Source organism: Rhipicephalus sanguineus, chromosome 1, assembly GCF_013339695.2.
Source record: "Rhipicephalus sanguineus isolate Rsan-2018 chromosome 1, BIME_Rsan_1.4, whole genome shotgun sequence".
Classification (NCBI taxonomy): Eukaryota; Metazoa; Arthropoda; class Arachnida; order Ixodida; family Ixodidae; genus Rhipicephalus; species Rhipicephalus sanguineus.
In genome coordinates this window covers 250,794,789-250,818,916 of record NC_051176.1, presented here as the reverse complement: position 1 = coordinate 250,818,916, position 24,128 = coordinate 250,794,789, and the positions used below count along the sequence as shown (strand labels likewise).

Below are 24,128 nucleotides of genomic sequence, written 5' to 3'. Positions count from 1 at the left end.
TTTCAGGTCCAAAACAGCATTAATTGAGCCCCCACCTCTGCCACATGTTGGAACCAGCGTTTTCTTGAGTTAATACATTTTCGAACGTAGCAGAGCTTGAAAGGCAGCTTTGCCGCAATACCAAAGTGTAATGAGGTGAAGCATATTGAAAATCTAGGGACCACTTCCAATCGGACGTTGACTGTGTCTTGACAGAGTTCGACCATAACGGAGCTTGAAAGGCAGCTTTGCCGCTATAACCGGGATGTAATGAGATGAAGCATATTGAAAATCTAGGGACCACTTCCAATCGAACGTTGACTGTGTATTGGCCAACTTCGACCGTAACGGAGCTTGAAAGGCAGCTTTGCCGCAATACCGAGGTGTGATGAGGTGAAGCATATTGAAAAATTGAAAAATCTAGGGACCACTTCCAATTGGACGTTGTCTTTTGGCAAAGTTCGACCGTAACGGAGCTTGAAAGGCAACTTTGCCGCAATACGAGAGTGTAATGTGGTGAAGCATACTAAAAATCTGAAGGGGTCACTTTCAATCGAGCGTTGACTATGTTTGTTTTTGGGAAGTTCGAATAGTAAAATTCCAGTGCGAATCGAATCGAATAGCAAACACTATTCGAAAAATATTCGAAATTTCGAATATTCGCACACCCCTACTTGAAACACATAAAAATACCTTAGCGAACATCTACAAAGGCTCCGCAGCTACCTTGCTTCTCTACGAAAAAAAAAAAAAGAACTGAACAAAAAAGTTTCAGTAAAGAAAGGGGTAAGACAAACAGATATGATATATCCAATGTTGCTCACTGCATACTTAAAAGAACTATTCAAATGACTGGATTGGGAAGAAAGATCAGCAGGGAATACCTCAGCAACCAATCGTTTACAGATGACATAGTGCTCTTTAGCAATTACGGTCATGAATTGCAAGAAATCACTGAAGTCCTAAACTGAAAAAATACTAAAGTAGAGCTAAAAATGAATATGCAGAAGACAAAGATAATGCTTGATTGCCTGGCAAAAGAAAATGAGTTTACGATTAGCAAACAGCCTTTACAATTTGTAGAAGGGTACATATATATAGGTCAATTACTAACAGGGGAGCCCACCCGTGAAAAGGAAATTCCCCAAAAAGAATAAGGATAGGCTAGAGTGAATACGGCAGGAGTTGCCAAATAATGACAGGCAATTTGCTGCTGTCCATAAAGTGCAAGATTTATAATCATTGCATGTTGTCAGTGTCAACACATTGTGCTGAAACTTGGAGGATAATAAAGAAAATTGAGAGGAAGTTAAGGACTACACAGTATGCGATGGAACGGAAAATGATAAGTGCAACCTTCAAGAGATTGAACGACAGCATTATGGGTCAAAGAACAAAAAGGGGTAGTTGACATTAAGCACAAGAAATGGACCGGGGCTGGTCACGTAAGTCACAGGATAGATAATTCTTGCATATGGTAAGAAACTTTTCCTAATTTGTAGCTGAAAACTGTTGTTAACATCAGAGTATGGTATTCCACTTCATTCAGGGGACTATCATGCTTAACCCCACCGCTTATGAAGAACTATCCGTAAATACGTCAAATCGATGCAATGTTATTTCAAGGCACTCGATATTCTATTGCAACAAAAATAATGTCATAATAAGCTAATTTATGCCTGTTATAGTAATTCTAATCAAACTGTAACTCAATATCTATTTATTCTGAAGTCTTCATGATCTGTTTTTACATAAACAGAATCAAATCTCAGGCTAGAAATATAGAGCAAATTCGTTTTCGGTTATGTCCATTTTGAGCAAAAAAAAAATTATACTTTTGACGTGGCTTGCGGGAAGCAGAACATCAACGATTCGTCTAACAAGGTAGTACCTTCAGCAAAGTGATCATATGCGACAGTGTAACTGCAAAATGAAGTTAAATGAAGACAAATTTACTATACAGGAGATTCAACTCATCCAAAGCTCAATGTATCTTGCTCTTTCATAGCCCCTAGTCGACACAACTAGCAAAAACAAGTGGTGTACACAATTGTGTACGTAGCATCTCAAAGGGTTAAGTACAGGGTCTCATTATTAACTGCAGTATTGCTTAAGTACAGTATGCTTAAATACAGCATTAAAGCCATTAATACAAGAACATTTATTCTACTTCCTCAGGGAAATGCTTGTTATATGAGGTCTTATTATGGCACAGGGGCGGCGACAAGATTTTTTTACTTCAGGGGGGCAGGGAGGCGGAGAGCTTTTGTGCGTTCTGTTTTGACAATGTTTGCTTTTAGGAGGGGGGGGGGGGAAGCAAAGGTGGGGCAGATCTTGGGGGAACTGCCGCCGCTCTCGTGGTATCGATAAACAATAATTTTTCTAACTGTGTGTTAAGCATAAGCTTCTATGAGGTCTTGAATACTGATGAGGTGTGCACCTTAGATGTGGACTTCTCTGTACATTACCAGCTCTCTCCTGTCGCTTTTTGAAACCCCTGCTTTATTTTGGCACCTCATCTAACGACAGACTTGACACATGAAGCGTGACAGCCCATAGACAAAAGCCACTGTGTACATGCAATCACAAACTTCCAGTTTAAAAATTGGTGACAGTTGTTAACATGTCCTGTTCATGTCACTGCTTTATTGATGCCCTTGTGCACCGCATACATATGAAAAGAAAGAGCCAAGAAAGGGTGATGTATCATTATCACCAGTGCCCCAGCTCAAAGGGACCAAAACACTGAAGGGCAATGTGAACAAAAAGCAAATGTTGAACTGATATTTTCATTCGCATAAGCTTGGTCAAAAATGCATTTGGGAATGTTTCTTGAAATGTATCACACTCATCCCAGATGAAATGCAGCTCAGATGAAATGGTGTTTGAGTGCCCTTTGAAGAGGAGCTGTGCATATGCAGACCTAGTACGTGGTGCTTTTGCTACACATGTCTTTGGTATAGGTTAAAGTTCCCATATGTCGTGTGTAAATTATAGCCATCAATCTATTAATGCGCTACTGCAATTCAATGTGAACAAGAGAGCAATTCCCAGAGCATCTGCAATGTCAGCATTTTACCACATCAACAGAAAGAAAACCTTTCTAATAAGGGATGCCAAAAGCATGGTTTCTGACAATTACCCAGATTGAAATCTCGCACTGCGACATTGTTGTATGCATGGGAATGCTGTAATGTGTTGGATTAGGATTGGCATTGTTCACGAAGAGCCCGGACACCTCGAAGATGCATCTGGCTAGAAGCATTCCTTGCATAACAATGGTTGATTTTGCACTGAACCAGCACGCAATGCACTATTTTTTTCTTAGAGAGCTTTTATTTAGATTTAACTTCTACTTGGACATACAGTTTTATAAAATGTAAAAAAACTACTGCACTGGCCACTAGGTCGGAAAGACGACAAGGTTAGTGTTTACTCTGCAACACTTTGTCATCTGTTTCTTCTTTTTGTGGCTGGATTATGCACTGCACGTGAGTAATCTTTTACTGTGAGATGCAAGATGGATGAATTAGATCTGTTTTATGAAAGTTTTGTTTTAATTAAGCTTTATTTGTGCAGCCATATCCATGTTTTAGGCCAAGCCTCACTCCACAGCACAGCATCCCTTAGGAAACTGGCACAGATGGTGGCACAAGATTTTCCTCTAGACATTGTAGTGAGAAACCCTATCCCTAAAGCATCCAATAAAGTGATGTTTCTGAGTATACATCGTTTTTTTATAATTTTTTTTCTTTTAATGGCGGCTGTTTTTGGTGGTTATAACCTTATATTCAGCCTCTGAACCACACTCAATAACTTTAAGAAAGATAAAAAGACTTCAAGAAATTTTAATAACAAACACATCCATATTGAAAAAGCATTTAGGAAATTCTTGTATGTGCTTTAGAAAAGCAGTCTATCTTAACACTCTGCCATTGTATTTCACAGATGGTCATAAAAAACATTTAACGTTTTTCATTCTATCAAACCATAACAACAGTTGTCGTTGCTGTTTTACTTTTCTAACCTAGATGTGTTAGGGAGTTAGAACCAGAAAACTGTACTATGATATTCAAATGTGCTAGACAGACAGTGATTAAATTGCACTGCATCTTTTCTGGTGAATACAATTACCAGCGTAAGCTTGAATAAAAAGTGAACATTATGAACGAATGGGACAAGCAGGAATATAGACAACAAAAAGCTGTCATCCACATTCTTTCAAGCTGCTTTGACTTCAAATGTGTAACAACTATAGCCCATACCAACAGTCTTATAATAGGTGGGACTTACCTTGTACCAGCAACGAACATGAGGAGCCATCTAGAAAGAACATAAAAAGTATTAAAGCAATTGTAAACAGACATGGAAGTTGTGCACTTTTGATTTCAACTATAGAGCACTTTTTCACCCTATGGTATTTACTCAGGACGTCTCTGGATATGTGTTTATATGAGAAGAAAGCCATTTCTAGCTCAACCATCTTTTGCCTCATGTGGTCTGAAGACATATCGACAATGAAGAATGGCAACAGAGGGCAATGTTTAAGTAAAATTATTTTGCTACCATCCTCATGCTGGGCAAGATATGTAAACGGTTATCCTTTGGTTGTGTCTCATTCTCAAGAGAATTTTGGCATTTTCATTTTGGCAATTTTCACGTAAAAAGACATAAAATATATTTCACTGCATTTTACTGCCATTCAACATGCCACTACACATAAATATTTTGCAGTGAGCCCACATTAGCAAAAAGCCACATGAACTGTAAATTAAAGCGGCCCTGCAACACTTTCTCAGCATGGTCAGAAAACGCTGCTGATCGGTAGCTAAGGCTCCCGAGAACATGGGAGCGGGGGCCAAACATTATAGCGCAGCACGTGGCCTGGGATTTACAATAAATTCTCAGTCAGCTAAAAAGCACTTCCTCTTCTCTCAACAAAAATGATTCTCAGTCAGCTAAAAAGCACTTCCTATTCTCTCAACAAAAATGATGCTTATGGCGTCACTGCCACAGGCCACGCCAGTGGCTGATTTGAACATGGCGCGCTCGGTAGTTGCTGCGGCTGCTGCGGGAGGCCGCCACCATGCCCACGGGTGTGCACGGTCACAGTGAAAGTATGCCGCGCGTTCGAAGAAAAAAAGAAGAAAAAAAAAAGAAAAAGTGCTCAAGGTCACGATGCACGCGTGATGTACCTTCTTCCCCCATGCCACCCCTCCCTGCTTAGCTTCCAGCGCTCTCGTCAGGACGAGAGACGTAAGAAAGCAATTACAGCGTGTGACAAATCTTTGTAGCTACATTCGTACTGGACGGATTCTAAAAATTTTTGTGGTGGCCGATCCGTGAGGAGATAAGCTACCTTAACAAAGCTATTCCATGGCTACTTGGAAAAGTGTTGCAGAGACCCTTTAAGCTGATCCTTCAGGGTCCTGTCTACACAAATGGACGTGGGTGGTCTGATCACAATAACAGTGCACAAAATAGACTTTTTTTTTCAGATAATACAGATTTTTCAATAAAGATACTATGACAGTTGGGTACTTGTTGTATTTGCACAAAAACTCTAGGTCAAGGCGGAAATACTTTGCTGCACCTAAAGTTACACTGAAATGAGTAATTAACAAAAACTCATTCGTTAACATTTTCATCCGCTTTAATTCCTTTCAAGTGAGCTCGTAATCATTACATTACAGTTAGGAATAACTGTAGTGTCGCCGCCGGAGGTACCGTCCGGCGGGCTAGGAAGGCGGCTCAGCGCCGGAGCGCCCGCAGTTGCGTCAGGACAGCCGGAGAGCGGGAATGGGACTGAAGTTTATTAACAAAGAGATTTGGTCATCCGATTTTGTACAGGGAATACCCGTTGTGTGGCGCTCTGCGTCACACAATCAAAACCGAAACTGGTAAGGCGCGACACCACATCATCTCCCCCTAAAAAGGAAAGGAGTTGCACTCTGTACGTGACATTATACAGTGGTAAGGCACTGAAAAGTTTGTATGAAGTAACACGTTGGCACACAATCCTTGAACATCTTGTAAGAAAATGTGCAAAAATAAGTAACATCATTATACAATAGTTATCACATGTAGGAATGTATTCTTTATTAGGACAATATGTATGTGACCAGAGTTGACGTAGTTTGACTAAACTTGATGTAATGAATTTGTATTGCATGAGCCCATTTATGAACTAGTATAAGTAGTAGTTAGGAACTTAATGTCAGTCACATGTTCCCCAAAAAGGATTATGTAGTAAGTAATATATGAAAGTAGTATATAAAGTGGTATATAAGCAGTATAGTTGTATGTGAAACATGAGTATTATGAAAAAATGTATATATATATATCAAGGAACATAGTCCTTGTATCGAGATGGCTTTCTTCGGTGCCGTTTGGGACGAAGGGGACGGTCAGTAGAGGAATTTGAGCCTTGGGGCTCACCTACACGCTCATCGGAGAGCGAACGCGGCAAAGTTTCGAGATTTTCCGTAGTCGGCATGTTAGTCGACGTATCTATCCCCCCTTCGAGAAGAGTTGCATTGGGGCTGGGCACATCAGCCAATTGTTGTGAAGGTGCCTGCAAGGTGGTTAGTGGAAGTCGCACTAACTGTGGAACTGCAGGAGAACATGGAGGTGGGGAGGAATTATGTTGATGCATGGACGATGTGTTAGGTGGAGGACATGAATTCTGCTGTGGAGTTGCATTCTGCTCAGCATGAACAACTACCAGCTTTGATGCATTCCAGACGTTGCCATCACTAAGGCGAAAGGAATTGAATCCAGTTTGACTAAGGATTGTATAAGGACCTCTGTATTTATTCTGCTTCCCTGGCAGACGAACTTTGACTCTGAGGCCCACCTGTAGCTTAGGAGGTTTTGCTCCACGCTTAGAATCAATGCGTTGCTTAGTTGCCTGTTGCTTGTGGAACACTCGTGTTCTCACAGGATCCAAACTTGGCGAAGGAGCGGGAGAGTTCGGGTGTAACCCTGCAATGTCAATTCCAGAACGCGGTTGGCGGTTATGCAGAAGTTGTGCAGGCGACAAGCCTGTAGTAGCTTGAGGCGTAAAGCGATACGTGCCTAAGTACTCTGTTACAGCTTGTTTCAGTGGGCGGCATTCAAGTTGAGCGAGCTGAATTTGCTCTTTCAAAACACGGTTGAAGCGTTCAACTTGACCGTTAGATTGCGGATAGTAGTTCGAAGAGCAAATATGCTGTATGCCTCTGTCGGAGAGGAACTTCTCAAATAGTTGAGATTTAAATTGTGGACCGTTGTCCGTGACGATTGCTTCTGGGAAACCTTCCCTACTGAAAAGTGCTGACAGAAATGTAATTACTGCGTCTGAAGTGACTGCATGGGTAAAGCAAACCTCAGGCCACTTAGAGTGGTAGTCAACTAATGTGATTGCAAATTTGCAGTCGAAAGGAGCACGTTCGAGTGGACCGACAATGTCCATGCCTAGCTTTTCCCAAGGTTTGTCTGGCCATGGGACAGGCTGTAAGGGTGCAAAAACTGGTTTAGCAGATTTATCTGCTGTTTGGCATACGACACAGTCGCGAACTGCACGTTCAACTTGGCTATCCATGCCAGGCCACCAGTATCTTTCTCTAAGTCGCTGCTTAGTCCTGACAATTCCAGGGTGACTTTCATGAGCCAACTGTACGAGTTTATTGCAGAGTGAAGCAGGAATGCTTACTCTGTCTGCACGGAAAACTAAGTTGTCTACATAAGACAGCTCATTTCGGATTGCAAAGTAGGGCAGTAGTTCTGGCTGAAGAGATTTCTTTTCTGGCCATCCGTTCGCAATGTATGGAATTACTTGTTGCAAAGTAGTATCCTCAGCTGTTGCTGCCTGTAGATCAGCTTTACTGATGCATGGAGTGACAAGTGAGATTATCTCTTCTTCCAAGTCTGGTGAGACTGGAAGTTGCAAAGGCAGACGGGAAAGTGCATCTGCTACAACATTATTTGAACCTTTGCAGTACTGTACAGTGAAGTTGTAGTACAAAAGTCTGGCGCACCAGCGTGAAATGCGTAATGGGCGTCGGCCCTCTGATCCAGCAGAAAGTAATGTAGTAAGTGCTTGATGATCAGTGCGTAATGTAAAATGTCTACCCCAGAGGTATACATGCCATTTCTCGCAAGCAAAGAGGCATGCTAAGGCTTCACGCTCACCAGTAGAATATCTGCGTTCAGCAGGTGACAAGGTTCTCGAAGCAAAAGCAATTGTAATTAACTGGTCACCTTTGTGTTGTTGAAACACAGCACCCAAACCTATGTTGGAAGCATCAGTCGTTATGACTATCGGAAGCTTCTCGTCAAAGAGTTGAATGACTGGGTTTTCAGCCAGTACTGCTTTGATACTGTTGAATGCCGAATTGGCTTCATGCGACCAATGAAATGTTTGGCCTTTGCGCAGCATGGAGCGCAGTGGTTCAACAACGTCAGCATAATGAGGAATGAACTTTGAGTAGTAGCCAGCGAGACCAAGAAATGAATGCAAGGATTTACAATCTGTAGGAGCAGGTGCATTAACGATAGCATGCACTTTGGACTCAAGAGGAGACAATCCTCTGGCACTGACATTGTGTCCTAAAAATTGGATTTCCTGGACAGCAAAGACACATTTGTCGTTGAGTTTCATTCCTGTGTTGCTTATGCGGCTTAGTACTGCTTGTAAATTAGCATCATGTTCAGCACGCGTTCGACCCCAGACCAAAATGTCATCTAGGTAGCATAGTACTCCAGAACAACCTTTCAAAATGTCGGACATCATTTTCTGAAAAACAGCAGGGGCAGATGCAAGCCCGAAGCAGACTCTACGGAATCTGAACAAACCATCATGCGTTACAAAAGTGGTTAAGTCCCTACTTGATTCTGACAAGTTAACCTGATGGTATGCTGATGCAAGATCTAGCTTTGAAAAGTAAACAGCACCTGTAAGTTGCTGGAGAAGTTCTTCGATGTGGGGCAAGGGAAACCCATCAATCACGATAGCTTTGTTTGGTTCACGCAAGTCCACACAAAGTCTTAATGAACCGTTCTTTTTCTTCACCACGACCAGTGGAGAGACCCAATCTGATGCTGAAACACGTTCGATGACGCCTGCATTTTCAAGACGGGAAAGTTCATCGGAGACTTGTTGTCGAAGCAGGAATGACAATCTGCGAAGCTTGGCAGCTACAGGTTGCACACCTGGGCGGCGTTTCACTTCGTGCATGTAGCCTTTCACCAGGCCAAGTTCCTGGGTGAAGAGGTGATGAAATTCGGACGGAGCATTAGCAGGAATTCTTGGAGTTGCTGTACTTGAAACTTGTGAGCAGGACAATGTAGCGCCGTCGATGTGTATGTGGAGGCTTCGAATGGCGTCCAAACCGAGAAGTGAAGAACCTTCTTTGGTCACGTAAAATGTGACAGTAGCAGTGGTATCGTTGTACCGGACGTTTGTAGAGAAGTATCCGACATGGGGAATGCATTTCTTGGAATAGTCCTGAAGGACAATGTAGGAGTCAAGGAGTCTGGTCCCCGGAAAGTACTGCTTGAAATCTTGTAAGTTCAGCAATGAGACGGTCGCACCGGTGTCAACGAGGAAAGGAATGTTGACTTGGCCAACTTGAACAGAAATCTTCAGTGGCGAAGGACGGCTGGAGCGTTCATCAATGTTGAGAATAGTAACTGTATTTGTTACTGCAGTATCTTGCACTTGAGCTACGTTTTGTTGCGAAGTTCGGACATTTGATGAGCGGCAGACAGCTCTGAAGTGACCTCGTTTTCCGCAGGCAGAACAGGTGCGGTTGCGGGCAGGACAGTTTGCAAAATTTGCGTAATGTTGAGACGATCCGCATCTATAGCAGAAATTCGATTCGGATCGGTGCGGTTCATTCTGCTGTCCCGAAGAGTCCGATGAAGAATGAGGACGGGTGTCATGTTGCGAGCGGCCATGTTGGCTCCCTCCCGAGTTCTGTCGGGAAGGCCGGCGGCCATGATTCTTTTGTTTTGGTGGAAAGGAATGTGAAGTGCTTTGGCGGCCATCTTGCGTACCCGCTTGAAATCCGACCCTCTCAACTTGCGCGTTCGCGAATTCCTGCATTTCGAGTTCGGTACGCTCCTCTTCTTTGGCAATCTGTATTGCTTGATGTATAGTAAGGGTAGGTCCCAGCTGCAGAAGTCGTCTGCGGACTTGTTGTGCGGTTATTCCGCTGAAAAGCTGGTCGCGGACCATGGCATTGACGGAAGTCCCGAAATTGCATCTGCTGGCCATCGTCTGTAGTGCAGAAACATAATCAGTAACGGATTCCCCTGGTAACTGTTTGCGCAGTTTGAAATAGTGACGCTCTAGAATTTCATTGCTGGGGGCCTTGAAGTGATTCTCGAGCAGCGTGAGCGCTGCGATGTACTCATCTTGCGTGCCTTCGTCCCGAGTGCCATCTCCGCTCCCCGCCTGTTCCTGGGCAGCTTGTAGCGTCCAGTAAACATCCAGGCCTTCAACTCCCAGTGCATTCAGCAGGAGGCTCTTCTTCAGAGCGGGCCGGGCGGTGTCTCCGGCGGCAACGTCGACGTACGCCTGAAAGACACGGCGCCATTTAGCCCAAGGCACGGGAGGAGTGCCCGGAGTTTGTAAAAACGGCGGAGGAGGAATAGCGGCACTCATGCTGGAAACGTGGTTCACTGTTGAGTCGCAGTCGCCAGGATGCGTTGGCGAATCACCGGTGCCAGCAAGCATTGGCAATACGTGCACAGGGTGTGGCCGCAGTAGGGTGTGGCCGTAGTCCGTGCAGCTTGCAAGTGGGGTGGTGCCCCGTAATGCGGCGGAAAATGCCGGCGAAGCATGTAGAAGGCTTACATTGTTTTCACCTCGTCGCCACTTTGTAGTGTCGCCGCCGGAGGTACCGTCCGGCGGGCTAGGAAGGCGGCTCAGCGCCGGAGCGCCCGCAGTTGCGTCAGGACAGCCGGAGAGCGGGAATGGGACTGAAGTTTATTAACAAAGAGATTTGGTCATCCGATTTTGTACAGGGAATACCCGTTGTGTGGCGCTCTGCGTCACGCAATCAAAACCGAAACTGGTAAGGCGCGACACCACAATAACAAATAATGTATCCTATGCTTTCACTGGCTTAATTGTCTGTTGGTTTCATTGCTTGTGTCCCCTCTATGTCACATGCTAAACAGCTTCGCTGGTCATCGATCTAGGGATAATCGATAATTTTTTTTTCAAACAGATAAACAATTAATTATTCACGAGTTTTGATTAATCATTACTGATGAAGGTTTTGCTGTTGATTAATCAATTATTTGACATTTTCAATAGATGCTTACACAAAGGCTGATAGTTCATGTTTGGTAGGTGGAACAAAGTTGAAAAACAAGAGTGCGTCACAATTTGATAAATGATGTCATTTGTTTTGTTCAATACTAAATTGGTGATAATAGCTAGCTAAAAGACAAACGCTATATATTCGGTATAAAACAAAACAACGCAGAAATCAAGGGAATAATGGAAATTTAACGCTACGATTGTTGAACAGGGAGTGTTTCTAGAATGTTGTGGAACATAGAATGCCACAGTAAAATGCCACTTACTGAGTACATATGTTGAGGTTTAGCACAAAGAAACGACGCAGGATGATAGAAAATACAAACACACAGCACTATGGCATTCTCGCGTCTTCCGTTGTCCTGCATAGTTCCACTGCAGTAAACTTCAAAATATGCAGCACCAACTAGCCCACCAGTCTGCTTTGTTGAACTTGTTGAGTGGAACACAGCAGAACTAAACAAGAATTAAGAAAAGAAAATGACACTAGAGAAAGCTGACGTCTAACAAAAACATGCAAAAAGTTCCGAATTTGTAAAGCAAGGAAAATAAAAGTTACAGGTTTTGGTTTTTCGAACCACATGCCCTTTTCTACAGAGCTAACAAATATCAATTGGCTGAGATGTTTTATACGGCACGGTCGTGCTTGAAGAGTAGCACTGTTGTTTGGGTGACAACTAACACCACTGGCCCTCACAACTAGCTTCCGAGCCCTTCCATCAATATGGTCCGTGCCAAGGGATGATTGTCTAAAAAAAAATGAACATGCCGGCAAACCAACTGGCAACTTGAGAGGCCAACAAATCAGCACATGTGAATTGTTGCTAGGACCCTGCAGATGTTCTGCGATTGAGAACTCCATTGCTATTCTATAGTTGTGCGTACCAGTGGGAAGGGTAAAAGGGGGTGCCAATTCTTTTTTTCAATTTAAGCTTTTCTCTTTTGCAAGCAGCACATGGAAGCTCTTATATTTCATGAAATGATTACAAAGTGCCCTTAAACCACTATGCATCTAACTATAGACAACCATCCCTTCGCTAGAATCCTGGCCCAGAGTCTGACATGGCCTAGAATTCATGATGCCTCGCCTGCACCATTAGAAGCAGCAGTCCACCAAAAGGACTTCATCACCAAAACCTGTTACAGTTGAAACTCAATTTAACGAAGTGATGACTGCGCTCAAATTATATCATTAAACTGGGAAGTTTGTAAAATCTAGAAAGTGATTTTTCAGTCCTTTGTAATGTCACCCGAAAGACATGGCGGCATTTCATTTGCCACTAACACATGCCAGCACATGTGAGAAGTCCGCAGGGCAGCTTGGACATGGAGCCTTCCGCTTCACCCGAACATGAAGCCTCTAACATACGGGCAATACAGGCAAGATAGACTGTCACTTGAAGCCGTGACAACTTGCTGATATGCAAAGACGAGGAGAATGCAGTGATTGTGTGAGCAGGCAGAGCAAGATAGTTGCAAGGAGACGATCAGTGCCATCTATTGCATAAACCATTAAATAGTGAAAGCAACCACCGTGTTCCTTTGAGAGAATTTACAGGGACAACAAACCAACAACACCAGTAAGTAAAAACGCTACCGTAAAAACGGCAAGTAAAAACGCTACCGATCTGTTCCGTGCACGGGCATGGTGTGCAGCTCGCCAAAATAAAAACTGGGGTTGTGATTAGGGCAGTTAGATGTTTTAATACGATGTCGTTGCAATGCACACCCGAAGAAAAGCCCATCTGTGCCAAAACTCACTGAATTTTCAGTCATCTATTACCGAAGAGGCTTCATTAAATCAGGTTTAGTGCCATAATACTTTCGCTAATTTGAGTTGAAGACTACATTCAACCCTGTTGGTACCCGTCAGCGAATGGAAATTTTTTCATTAGACTGGGTTTTAACTGTATATACTTTGTATTAGGCTCTTTTATTAAATCCGTATGGATTTCGTTGTAGACCTGCACAACAAACGGATGGAAAGCAAATTTCCCCTTTTAAAGGACACCTTCAAGTTGATTACGCAGGATAGAAATAACACGCACAAATTGTACTGCAAGCAGGAAACACAGCATGTTGGTCGCTTTTTGTGAAATTATTTTACTGTTTATACAAAATGCATTGTATATCAACTTAGTAGAAGCACTTATAGTGCAGTAAAAATGGGCTCAACAAAGTGACCAATGGGCAGTCCAATGTGGGACCCTGCGTACCTGCCTATGTCGCTATGTAAAAAAAATTCAACCTGGAAAGTCTCCAGCGAGCCAGGGTCAACGCAACATTCAACGACTCAATTATAGTATGCCTTGAATTACAAAAGCATCTATGACATGCCAACCCTCGATCTGCTATACCAGTGCAATTACAGCAATCTAATCTTCAGAGAGAACTGCGCTGCACAGCACAGTTTGTTGACACTTGGTATGCTCTTCATGTTATTTTTTATAATTATTTTAATAATAATAATTGCTAAGGTTTTACATGCTAAACTGCAATACGATTATGAGGCACACCGTATTGAAGAGTTCTAGATAATTTAAACCAGCTGGGTTTCTTTAAGGTGCACTGACATCACACAGTATGCAGGCCTCTTCCATTTCACAAATGAAATGTGGCCGCCACGACCAGGATTGAAGACATGTCTTTCGGGTCAGTAGCTGTGCACATGCCATAACTTACACAGAGTTACACAGCAGTGGCTACACTTAATCATACTTCGGCTTCACACGATTCAGTGACCGCAAAAGTGTATCATCAGATTGCATAACTCTAGAGGCACTGGAAGTTCCATTTACAAGAGGGAATATACAGATAAAGTAACTGAGCAAAGGCCTAGGGGCGTACACAGGTGTTCTTACATTTTGTCCCCAGTGAAATGTAGCCACTGTTGCTGGGAGCCAAAGCCACATCCTTGATGTTAGCAGTGCAACACTTTAGTCACCAACCTACCATGATGGGTTGTAGTTGGCTTTTAACACTGCAGCTACTCCAAAAATAATACCACATATAGTATGTTCATACTTTTTTCATAAACCTGTATTGTCTAAATAATTATTAAAGAAGCACCCTGCATGGTTTCAAATGTCTCTTGGAACCAGCGCCATTGCAGAATTACCTGTGTACAAAAGAGCTCAAATTCTTCACACGCATATGTCGCATCTTGCTGGTCTTCAAATATGGGCTTAGGTGGTTCACTCCATGTACTGCACGGGCAGCAGCAAGGTGCATAGGAAGTTTTGTGGATGTAACAATACTTCACATGACTTAAAATGCCATCTCTCATTTGCTGCTTCAAGCGCAGCCTGCGTTTTGTGTCATCCAGCACTGAAAAAACAAAAACAATTTTTATCACACTTTGCAGCTGCAGAGCAATTTGCATCAATGCATCATAACAACTTATGTAGTTGAGAGTTTGACGAAAGTTCATCTGGTCAGGTAACATGATGATGAAGACGCTGCAGTGACTGACCAAGTCAAAATGAAAAACACGAGAACCCTGCAAATTTTTGCCTTGACTTAGTCAGTGACCACAACTCCTTGACCATATAACAACTATGAAAGATAAAAATTACCATCTACCTGTTCATAAAGTAAAGCTACAAGGAAATCCATACAGAGTATTCTGAAAAAAAAAAAAGAAGCTTCATAGACGACGTAAAACTGGTCAGCTCACCTGGTACAGTGACCACCCCAAAAAGGCACTAGTCCTGAGTTTGCACCCCGGACCAGAGTTAAGAAGCTTTTCTTTCGGAGAGTTCAGCACGACAAATGGATGGACAGCAATTATCCCCTTTTAAAACCCTTCCTCCCCCTTGTGATATTCTGCAAAACTGATCTCCCATTATAATGATTTCATCACACTTAGAATCTCATTAGATGCTATTCGTATTATAATAGACACCACTAGTGCATAGCATCCTAACATAAAGAGACGAACAACACAGCATGTACCTTAAAGGGGCCTTGCAACACTTTTTCAGCATGGCCAGAAAACGCTGCAGAGCAGTAGTTGAGGCTCCTAAGAACATGTCAGCCAAACATTATAGCGCAGCAAGTGGTCTGAAATTTACAGTGAGTTCTCAAAGTCAGCTAGAAATTGCCCGCTCTTCTCTTGACAAATGATGCCATAAAGCCAAATGACTGCACCATAAGCATGAAGTCCATGGTCATTGGCTGATTTGAGCATCGTGAGCTGCATATTTACCGCAGCCGCCGTGGGATGCTGCGAGGTGCCTGCGCGCTTGCCCGCGATTACACTAAAAGTAAGCCGCGCGTTTGAAGGGAAAAAAAGGAAAAGAAAGTGCTCAAGGTCATGACGTGCTGACGAATGGACGTAGCTTCCTGCCCCCTTGTCGCTCCCCCCCTTCCTACGTAGCTTTCAGCAAGCTCGCTGGTCCAAGGGAGAGAGAAAGCGCTTAAAGCATGCGACAAATCCCTGTAACTCCACTCATATTTGACTGGTTCTAAAATATTTTGTGGCAGTCAGTTGAAGAGGCAATAAAGTCTGTTAATGAAGCCATGCAATGATTACTTTAAAGGTGTTGCATGACCCCTTTAAGGTATAAAAGCCAGCATGCAACTCTGCCCTACTCTCTCATGCCATTTATTTATATACATACATACATTATATATATATATATATATATATGTATGTGTGTATATATATATATATATATATATATATATATATATATATATATATATATATATATATTGTAATGAACAAGACAGAGACAGCACCTGTTCCTGGGCCAGCTGTTCTATATTGTCCTCTTCTTCCTCTACCTCTAGATAGCCGCTAGATGTCCCCGCGCACCAGAGCCCCGGTGTCGATCTTTGTCATCACACTCGGCCATGACTGCAAAGCGCATGGAGTCGTCGACAATATTTCAGGTGGACAGTGCTGGCTGAATTGCGCTGGTCGGACGCGACCACGCGGCAACTCAGTCAGGAGATCCGCCAGAAATGTGTCCGGTGGATGGCACTGGCTGTTTCGTGGTGGTCGGCCCCGACCCCGCTTCAGCATGGTTTGGTGGTCTGCTAGAAGTTTCTCTGGCGGGCGACACTGGCTGTGTCGCAGTGGATGATGACCCCGGCCATGCTGCGACTTTGTAGGGAAATCTCTCCCATTGGCCTGTCGTGCACGAAATCGGCAGTGTCAAACTACTCGAAGTTTCCGGCCAAGAGACTTCTCGCGAAATATTGGTAGTTTCTTGGGTGGGTGGCAATTACTGTTTCGGCATGGTGGCAGGCTTATCCCGAAACGCTGACGTTGATCCCGCCACAGCTCTGAAGATAGTACAGCATGCGTAACTGTCGCGTGTCAGACTACATGAGGTCGGGTGCAGTTGTCAAGCTGAGTCGAGCTGGCGCTTCCTGATGAAGGGTCACGTGAACGGCATGTGTCCCTGGAGCGAGCAGTGTCGTCAGCAGGGCAGTTGGTTTGCAGTGCCAAGTCTCTGATGATAATGACCTCTGGCTGGTCAGGCATCTCGTTTGCGACATCGGGATGGCCTACTTTGTGAAGTGGTATGGCGTAGGTCGTGTTAGTGGCGATCGTGGTCTCCTAGGGTTCACGGACGTGTCGTTCATCTGGCACGATAGGGGGGAGTGCCTGTTTGTGCTCAGACGACGATGAGCGCGAGGGCAGTTTCTCAGTTTGCAGAAGGTCTGGTGGCGATATGTTCATTTCCGTTACCGACGCAGAGTCCTTGACCTGCAGAGGAGGAGCAGGCTGCTCCGGTAAGAGCCAAAATGTACGACGTACACCATCGATGGACTGCAAGGCACCATTGCAGCCTCAAGGTTGTAGCCCTCCGGAACTCCGTTCTTGGTGGAGGTCTTGGACACACCGAAGGTACCGGGCATCAGGCCGAAAGCGGCAATCAGGGCTGCACTCCATGCTGCCCAGGACTGCTGCTCCACGCCTTCGTATTTGTGCCACGCCGCGGCACGATCCCGAAGGCGGTCTACCGCCGTGGACCATTTCTGCGCCTCCGTTCAGGCTTCGCGAGCTCCTAGGGCGTTGACGGTCGCCACCCATTTTTCACCGTCATCCTGGAAGCCACGGAACTCATGCGTACCATCACTCAAATGACGCAACAACTAAACCGCTTGGCGTCGTTGAGCTCCTGCTTCCGGCCTGCCGCCTTACCACATCCGGCTCTTTCGGAACTTCCGGAATTCTCCGGTTCGCAGGACGATGCCGACACTTAGGTAGAGATGGTCAATGTGCTCGGCTCTCGTCACGCCTGGCCTGACGATCATAAACGGCTCGTTGCCATAGACCGTCTCTGAGGCGCAGCCAAGGCATGACACAACTACGACGGCATCAAGCGACAGTCATGGCCGGAATAGTGTGCAGCTCTGATTGATGCTTTCGGCCCGATTCCCTATGACGCCACCAACGAGTCTAACGCATCTGTTACCGTCTCGAGAAGGCCATCTCCTCGGGCCTGAAACTGCGCACTGCCGCTCACCGGCAGACAGCTTCGCAGCTTGCCCAAGTGTAAGCAGCGGACCGAGGTCGTGCTCACCGCTTCGTGTCTTGTACTCAGCATACGTGTCGGACACGACACCGTTGGTACCAGAGGCCAAGGCCTCCTTGCATCTGCAGAAGTCTGCACCAATGCCCTCGAGAACGTCTTTGCTTGAAGACATGAAGCAGCCTGTTCCTCTCCTACCATCGATCCAGGTAACAGACCAGCCAACAGATTTCGGTAACCGTATGAAATGCTACACCACTGTCAGCGGCCGACAACATTTTTCATCCGCCGAACTCGCGAATGCCACCACCAAGTTCAGCGTTGTTACAGCACACAGAGGCAATATGGCTCCGCTCGCCTCTGATGCGCCATACCGGGACGCTGACTTACCTACGGATATCAGGAACGAGAGGCTTCGTGAGCCGTTGATGCAATATCCTCGGTTGTCAGCGCAGGCATGGGAGGCACCAGGAGACGGCCATTTCATGCTGAGCAAACTCTCAGTCAATGAACCCCAGGTGAAAGACCACATTATTCCCACAAAGGACCTTCCCATACCGCCTGCGCCTCCTTCCTATGACATCGCTTTCGACTCCAGAAAGGTGGTTACGGAGGTCAACGAAGCCATGACGACGAGCACGGCTAAAGTCATTGTCAGCCGAGAACTGGCCACGCAGCCCAAGTATCTTTCATCTGACACGGCTTCTGACCCCTTTTGGCATGAAATCCTCGGCTTGAATTCATGCGGAATTTACTCAGCACCTACTGCTTGCCGAAACCCTTGGCGCACTGGCCCAATGGCAGTGGAGCTGCCAGAGCACAAGTCCCGTGGCGCGCCAGCACTGAGTGTGGCTCTCGGTTCGTCGATACTACCACACCAGCACATTGTGACCAGTCGTGATCTGGACGACAGATTCGTTTTTGTATGTCGTCTACAGTCTCACCTGCCTTGCTCTTACATGCAGCAAGACGGTCGTCAGCGAGGCCTACGACTTCGATGGCACAGCCAATGGCGCCCCCCAGAGCCGCCATCGGCAGCTTTCCCTGCCGGATACCATAGTGCCTGAGAACTTCGACCACAACGAAAAAGTCGATTTGGCCCGCCAGAGTATGCTGCGACTTCTCAAGCCAAGTCACAATGTGTCCAGGACCGACCACCGTGATGGAGCCAGTGTCTTCCTCCAGAGACACTTCTGGCAGGCCACCAAACCATGTTGCAGTGTGGTCGGGACCGAACACCATGGTGCAGCCAGCACCGCCCACCAGAAACAGTGTCAGCAGCTCGGTGCGCTCGCAGTCATGGCTGAGTGTGATGACGAAGAACGACACCGGACTTTGGGCGCACGGGGAGGTAGGGTGAAGGAGAGGAAGAGGAGGAGAACGAAGTCAGATTAGAACAGCTTGCCCGACAAAAGGGCGTTGTCTCTGTCTGATTCACTACAATATATATATATAGAAATTAAAAATTATTGCTTAAGGGTTTCATCCCTTATTTATTTGAATATAAGGCTATAAGTGTGGTGTCGCGCCTTACCAGTTTCGGTTTTGATTGTGTGACGCAGAGCGCCACACAACGGGTATTCCCTGTACAAAATCGGATGACCAAATCTCTTTGTTAATAAACTTCAGTCCCATTCCCGCTCTCCGGCTGTCCTGACGCAACTGCGGGCGCTCCGGCGCTGAGCCGCCTTCCTAGCCCGCCGGACGGTACCTCCGGCGGCGACACTACAAAGTGGATGTCCTCCACCTAACACATCGTCCATACATCAACATAATTCCTCCCCACCTCCATGTTCTTCTGCAGTTCCACAGTTAGTGCGACTTCCACTAACCACCTTGCAGGCACCTTCACAACAATCGGCTGATGTGCCCAGCCCCAATGCAACTCTTCTCGAAGGGGGGATAGATTCGTCGACTAACATGCCGACTACGGAAAATCTCGAAACTTTGCCGCGTTCGCTCTCCGATGAGCGTGTAGGTGAGCCCCAAGGCTCAAATTCCTCTACTGACCGTCCCCTTCGTCCCAAACGGCACCGAAGAAAGCCATCTCGATACAAGGACTATGTTCCTTGATATATATATATACATTTTTTCATAATACTCATGTTTCGCATACTACTATACTGCTTATATACCACTTTATATACTACTTTCATATATTACTTACTACATAATCCTTTTTGGGGAACATGTGACTGACATTAAGTTCCTAACTACTACTTATACCAGTTCATAAATGGGCTCATGCAATAAAAATAAAAAATCATTACATCAAGTTAGTCAAACTACGTCAACTCTGGTCACATACATATTGTTCTAATAAAGAATACATTCCTACATGTGATAACTATTGTATAATGATGTTACTTATTTTGCACATTTTCTTACAAGATGTTTAAGGATTGTGTGCCAACGTGTTACTTCATACAAACTTTTCAGTGCCTTACCACTGTATAATGTCACGTACAGAGTGCAACTCCTTTCCTTTTTAGGGGGAGATGATGTGGTGTCGCGCCTTACCAGTTTCGGTTTTGATTGTGTGACGCAGAGCGCCACACAACGGGTATTCCCTGTACAAAATCGGATGACCAAATCTCTTTGTTAATAAACTTCAGTCCCATTCCCGCTCTCCGGCTGTCCGACGCAACTGCGGGCGCTCCGGCGCTGAGCCGCCTTCTTAGCCCGCCGGACGGTACCTCTGGCGGCGACACTACAATAAGGCAGTCCCAATAATGGCGTGAGAGAGTAGTTAGGGCAGAGTTGCCAGATGCCACCAAGCTGACAAGCAAATAATCCTCCCCAAAAAAGTGGCACAACTGCTGTGAAGAAGCCTAAGCAGAAGTGCAATAAATTTTCTCATTCTTGAAGATATTTTAAAATTAAAATACAAAGGGGAGGTAAACGGTGAAAACAGGCGCAACTATGAACTAAAACACATATGTATTTACTATTTAACATAACCTTCAGGATACTCTCTACTCTGTTCATTGCATGTTTGCCAATGCATGAACAATGTTATTCAGTGACTACCCCAACCTATGTTTGACTCTAACGCTCAGCTACACAATATGATCAACAAACACACAATTAGTGAATATGAGAAGCACTATAAAATAACTATATTTGTAGGAAAAATGTAAGCCTAAAAGACGCGACGAGTGGAAAATTTTATAAGAGAGTCAGTAAAAAAAAAGCCCAAATCCGCTTATTATAAGTGGAACTGGCAACTATGAGTTGAAGTACCCAAGAGAAAGAAATTAAATCCACACTGACACAAGGAAATATATGGGAAGTGCCCAGAATACTTAACAATCAGGTCCAAAAAACAAAAAGTGAATTTACCACGGCAATAATCGTGTTGATATTGCAAGTGGCCACGAAGTGGCCAACAATGTGGTGCCCTGCCCTTGTTTACATGTGACCACGTCAACATATTTTGGCCATGCCATCCATATATAGACATGGGAAATCACACAGAGCGTGCATTAAGATTTTCCCTCCAAGCAACATGGAGAAGTTTACCTCTTTCTGTAAGCAGAACAATGGCGGGTTCAAAACTTTCATCACTTAGCACTTCTCTTGCTTCATTGCGGCCAGCACCAGCACAGACAGAACAAAAAAAAAAAAAAGAGGATGACCTTATTTTTAGGTCTGGCGGTCCCATGCCGCCAATTTCCCACAGGGTGGGTGCCCTCCCAAGCGACTATGAACTTTGTTCTGCTGGGCACCAGGCCGGAAGTGCGCTTGTACCTATTTTACTGGTAGGTACCTGGTGGCAGCAATTCTCTGCCTACCACAGCAGCGGCGAATGCTCAACTGTTTCACCAAGGCTGTGGTGGTTAAGGTGCGCCCAGGGGCCTTTACAGAACCTTATGGGGCCGCTTTTCGAGATGAGTACCCATTAACAACTGAGCACCAGGTAGGTGTACTCCTCTACCCCTTTGGAAAAACCGGTGGGTCCCCAATCGACACTGGGAATCAAACCCGGTACCTCCCGCATTGGAAGCGGACGCTCAGCCATGTAGCCACCGCTGCGGTAGTTTTCAGTGACAAGAAATTGCAAAAAGAAAACAATTCACCTAAGACTTGCCTCTATATACTATTGTGATGAGCTAAAAACATTCAATGCATAATATAATATACCCATTACGTCTACGTAATTGTGCATCTTGCCAACCCCGGGACTGGATTGATTTTGCGACTTTTGGCTTTATAAGGACGCACAGGCACTATAACAAAAAAAAACACTTTGCATTTTGCTCGCATTTCATTTCACACCATCAAACAGGAATAGGCCGAAAGATCAGAAGTTCCACCATAGCACGTCTTAAATTGCAGTATCGTGGGGGCTAGTGGTGCCACCGCTATGATCTAAGAAAAATTGGTCGGTGACTGCAAGTGAGTAGGAAATTTTAGTTAATTCCTAATCTAACACAGGAAAAAAGCTGGCATGGTTTTGGCCGGTGTGCTGAGCATTGCTTGCACGTCCACGCGTTACGACGGTAACTTTGGCAAATCAAAGTTACCGTCGGTAACTTTGGTTTGCCTCTTGGGCGGTATCCAATTGATCCACTCGTATAAACTGATGTCCCTATCTGGTTTATAATCTCTCAAAATATGACCCCTTGATCCTAGCTAGTTTATTGTCTACAGGGGTGCGATTTTAACTGTTTTCAGGTGGGCGCTTGTACGTACGAATGATGCCACCGTATATGAACAATGCAACTCTGCCTGCGCGTTTTGTCTCAAGAATCGCAAAAAATTATGGTCTCTCGGTGGCGATACCACAAGTGGTTATCAGCAGCAGTTTCTCACTCATTTGGGATTAGTGACGGGTGCATAACTACAGTTTTCTTGCATCCGCTCACATACACAGCGAGGACAACATGGGCACGTGCACCAGTTTCGAGCGAGTCAAGCAGCGATTCTTTTGATCCCGGCTACTACTGCCCAAATGCCCAATTTGAATCAGAATCATTGGGACGAGAAATTGCTAACCAATTCAGAAGTGGAATCCATCCGAGAAATATCTTCCCAGAAGTGGATGCGGCACGAAAATTCTGACTGGTACAGAGGTGTGCGCATTTTTTAAAAGCCTATGAGACATGTTCATTCTGATGAGCATGCGTTTTGATTATAAATATAAGCTTCTTTCTCATTTATATTTTTATTATCCATGAATAAACAATGCATCTATACCTATGCAAAATAGTTTTAGCTCACTTTATGGTCACTCTAAAAAATTTTGGGTAAACTTTTTTTGACGAAAGAACACTCTGAACGTTTTAAATCTGCAATAAAAAAAACGACTCTAGGGCGTCACATTTGGTGAATATCTCCGAACCTCAAAGGGTTAACGAAGGGATGACCATGCTCGAATTATTTCATTAAATCAGAAAGTTCATAAAATTGAGAAAGAAGTTTTTTGGTCCTTCAAAATCTGAAATTGTAATCTAGTAACACCGAAAAGGTACCGCGGAATTGTGTTAGCCACTAACCCACCCCTGCACATGTGAAAAGTCCGCAAGGGAGGTGCAGGCATGCAGCGTCGTATTTCTGGGTGATGCAGGCAAGATAGACCATCAAGTAAAGCTATGTGACAGGCTACCGATATGCAAAGACGGGGAGAGCAAATGCAGTGATTGTGCAAGCAGGCCATGCAAGAAAGTTGCAAGGAGATGATCAGTGCTATCTGCCGCATAAACCATGAAATAACGAAAGCAACCCACCATAGCGTTCCTGTGGGCGAACATTACAAGGACAATAAACCAAAACCACCCCTAGCGCCTCAATTATTTCAGAAAAAGCTGCATTACATTAGGTTTGGTGCTAAGTTGGTTACGTTAACTCGGGTTAATGACAACATTGAGCCCTGGGTACCTGCCGGGGAATGGAAAATTTTTCGTTAGATCGGGAACTTCGTAAAATCGGGTTTCGTCAGGTCGAGTTTTAACTGTAGATTACGTCTATTTGTGCATCAATATGAAGATCAGTGTTGCAAATGCAACATTGATTTTTGCACTAGTGTGCTTCAGTAGATTTATCGCACTAATTGATCTATTAGACTAACACAATCTACTAGACTAATGCTCTATTAGACTAATATGCACACTAATAGAACCTATTAGTGTCAGTGACATAGCCTAATTACTTCTTGTATTAGAATTTTCGCTAGGGATTCCTTTCTTTGACAATGGGACACCTGTATTTTTGTCTTGACTTTTACACACAATGCAATTTATTGACTCCATAGCTGCTTGGTCCACTTCATTTCTCTTGCCCTCACTCCTCCAGGGTGTCAAAGTGATGACACGCGCCATAGCACACACTTTCTTTTCTTTTAAACATCC

At 44.6% G+C, this 24,128-nt stretch overlaps 1 protein-coding gene across 1 annotated transcript in view; it reads right to left on the bottom strand.

The window, feature by feature from the left end:
* LOC119382343 (uncharacterized) overlaps positions 1-24,128 on the bottom strand; it is a 51,315-nt gene that overhangs the window by 1,561 nt on the left and 25,626 nt on the right. Inside the window, exons 5-6 of the mRNA XM_037650042.2 lie at positions 14,409-14,617; positions 4,273-4,302 (exon numbers count right to left, since the gene is read on the bottom strand). Of these exons, the coding sequence (XP_037505970.1) occupies positions 4,273-4,302; positions 14,409-14,617 (239 nt within the window). The remainder of the gene's footprint in view (positions 1-4,272; positions 4,303-14,408; positions 14,618-24,128) is intronic.